Source organism: Lolium perenne, chromosome 7 (assembly GCF_019359855.2).
Source record: "Lolium perenne isolate Kyuss_39 chromosome 7, Kyuss_2.0, whole genome shotgun sequence".
NCBI lineage: Eukaryota > Viridiplantae > Streptophyta > Magnoliopsida > Poales > Poaceae > Lolium > Lolium perenne.
This window is the reverse complement of record NC_067250.2, coordinates 290,594,153-290,596,568: the sequence shown is the minus strand read 5'-3', so window position 1 is coordinate 290,596,568 and position 2,416 is coordinate 290,594,153. Positions and strand designations below refer to the sequence as shown.

The following is a 2,416-nucleotide window of genomic DNA, read 5'->3' as shown; positions in this document are numbered from 1 at the left end:
GCCCAGGTCACATAGTACGAAAAGACAATTCTACCGTCGTCCAACTCCATCACTTGCCTGATGTCCATCTCTAGGGACATATAAGGACAAGGTTCAAGCAATTCTCGTCTTACCGCATGTTTCTTGACCCAAATGTCTTTCTCCAAGTCTTCCGCAAACCAAAACTCCATACTGCTGTTGTCAAAATAGCAATACACCATCACTACCAAGGTGTTGTTCAGCTCTGCCAATACGCGGTGACATGCACCAATGGAGGTGTTCACCACTTTCCACTACTGAGACACTGAACCTGACAGATGGTTCTCCCCTTGGCTCTGAGGATATTACTAGATACAGGAGTCTTGTTGGTGCTCTTCAGTATTTGACCCTGACCAGACCTGATATTTCTTTTTCTATTAATAAGGTATGTCAGTATCTTCATGCTCCTACAACTGCACATTGGACTGCTGTAAAAAGGATTTTGAGGTATATTCATGGCACAAGTCGAGTTGGTCTAACCTTTCAGAGGTCTTCCTCCACTCTTCTTAGTGCTTATTCAGATGCAGACTGGGCAGGTGATTTAAATGACAGACGCTCTACTGGTGGATTTGCTATCTTTTTTGGTCCCAATCTTATTTCTTGGACTGCCAGGAAACAACCTACTGTGTCTCGTTCCAGCACAGAGGCTGAATATAAAGCGCTTGCAAATGCCACGGCTGAGCTTATTTGGGTTGAAGCCCTTGTTGGTGAACTTGGTGTGACACTCAAAGAGAAACCATGTTTGTGGTGTGATAATCTTGGTGCCACCTACCTGTCTGCTAACCCAGTTTTTCATGCTCGTACTAAGCACATTGAGATTGACTTTTTCTTTGTTCGGGAACGGGTTGCTCGCAAGCAACTTGTTGTTAGGTTCATCTCCAGCAAGGATCAGATTGCAGATGGCTTCACTAAAGTTCTATGTTCCAGGAAACTAGATGAGTTTAAGCGTAATCTAAACCTCTCCCAGGTCTAGATTAAGGGGGGGTATTAGAGATGTAATATGATACGTATACGAGATGGTGTAGTACACCACTCGTATACGGGTCGAACTCTGTATTGCCCTGCGAGGGGCTATTCCTCGCTAATATTAACACGAACCCGGTGGACCGAAGGGTTACACCGTTCCACCCAAACGATTCTTGACGTTAACACTCAGGTGGCCCTCGGAGCGTCGCCGGCCTCCACTGCTCCTTCTCGAGGTCGAACGACGCGATGCTATCAGTCCTCGTCTGGTACATCATGCGGTTGCAGGGATAGGAGGTGTCGCAGTAGGTGAAGTCATCGCCCGCCAGGAAAAAGACGGAGCCATGTATGTTGACACCATGGAAGTCTACATTGGACTTGACGAACATCGGGGGGCTTGGCCTCTCCCTCCAACATTGCCATTGCCGGTTGTCATCATCGTCACCGAGGGTAAGCACATGACATAGTTGCTTGAAGGGCGAGGACAAGCGGTCGACACGATCAACTGCTTTGCCGGTAAGTATGCGGAGCACCTTGTGATGCCTAGTGGAAGCGGCTCGCCCGAGCACATAATCGGTTTTGACGAACCTTACTGGGTGCGACAATGTCAGCCTGCCGAGATCGTCGGATGGCAAGGTGAATACGGCGCCGGAGTCTGGGTCGACCATATGGATGCGGTTGTTTGCCTGGAAAAGGAATGATGAACCGGGGTTCGTGGGCAGCACCGCTTCTTCCTCCTCGGACGTTGCAGGGACGCGTATCTGCTTGATGATGTGGCCGCCGGAGAAGTCCACGACGTCGATGTGGTTGTCGTTCTCGGCGAGGGCGAGGATGATGGCTGGGTGAAAGGCGGCGTGCATCTTGAGGAAGGACGGGTCGGAGAGGAGGGAGCGCCATGACCGGCAGACGGCACGGAGGCGGCGGAGCTGCCTGCCCGGGACGCGCAGCAGGATCTGTTCCACCACTTCCGGCGGCAGGGCGAGGCCAGTCTCGGCGACGGGGACCTTTGATCGGTTCATTGATTCCGTGGTCGATTAGTCCGGCTGATCGCCGCAATTATTCGGTGCCGCTGCTGGTCGGTTGTTTGCTAAGTTGCTAGATATGCATCGTGTGCATTACATATACTATGTGGATTGAGGAGCCGTGCCAATAGAGAAATAACAAATCTACAAGGACTCTAGTCGGCCGAGCCTGGAGTGCTAGACCCAATATTATGTCCACTTCTTCAAACTGCCACGGGCCTGACCGGGAAAAAGCATGATCAAGCCAATTGACCTTTTTGCTATAAAAAAGCCAATTGACCTTTTTTTTATGTCACTCAAGATATGATTTGCGCCTTTTATATCTTTTATATTTTACTTTATTTTTTTGCAATTCATTTGACTAAAACAATAAGAATTTACATATCAAACTTTTTGAAAAAATAAGTTATTGT

At 48.8% G+C, this 2,416-nt stretch overlaps 2 protein-coding genes across 2 annotated transcripts; one reads left to right on the top strand and one right to left on the bottom strand.

The window, feature by feature from the left end:
• The first annotated feature begins 241 nt into the window (after positions 1 to 241).
• On the top strand, positions 242 to 991 carry LOC127315172 (secreted RxLR effector protein 161-like). The gene has a single exon (XM_051345685.1). The coding sequence runs from the start codon at positions 242 to 244 to the stop codon at positions 989 to 991; it is 750 nt and encodes a 249-aa protein (XP_051201645.1).
• A 172-nt stretch (positions 992 to 1,163) lies between these two features.
• LOC139833972 (putative F-box protein At3g23420) lies at positions 1,164 to 2,000 on the bottom strand. The gene has a single exon (XM_071824352.1). It carries the CDS (start codon positions 1,998 to 2,000, stop codon positions 1,164 to 1,166), a length of 837 nt encoding a protein of 278 aa, XP_071680453.1.
• Between the last annotated feature and the right edge of the window lie 416 nt (positions 2,001 to 2,416).

Bases quoted from the DNA above. Each gene is read 5' to 3' on its own strand.
- LOC139833972 (XM_071824352.1), bottom strand. From the start codon at position 2,000: ATGAACCGATCAAAGGTCCCCGTCGCCGAGACTGGCCTCGCCCTGCCG.
- LOC127315172 (XM_051345685.1), top strand. From the start codon at position 242: ATGCACCAATGGAGGTGTTCACCACTTTCCACTACTGAGACACTGAAC.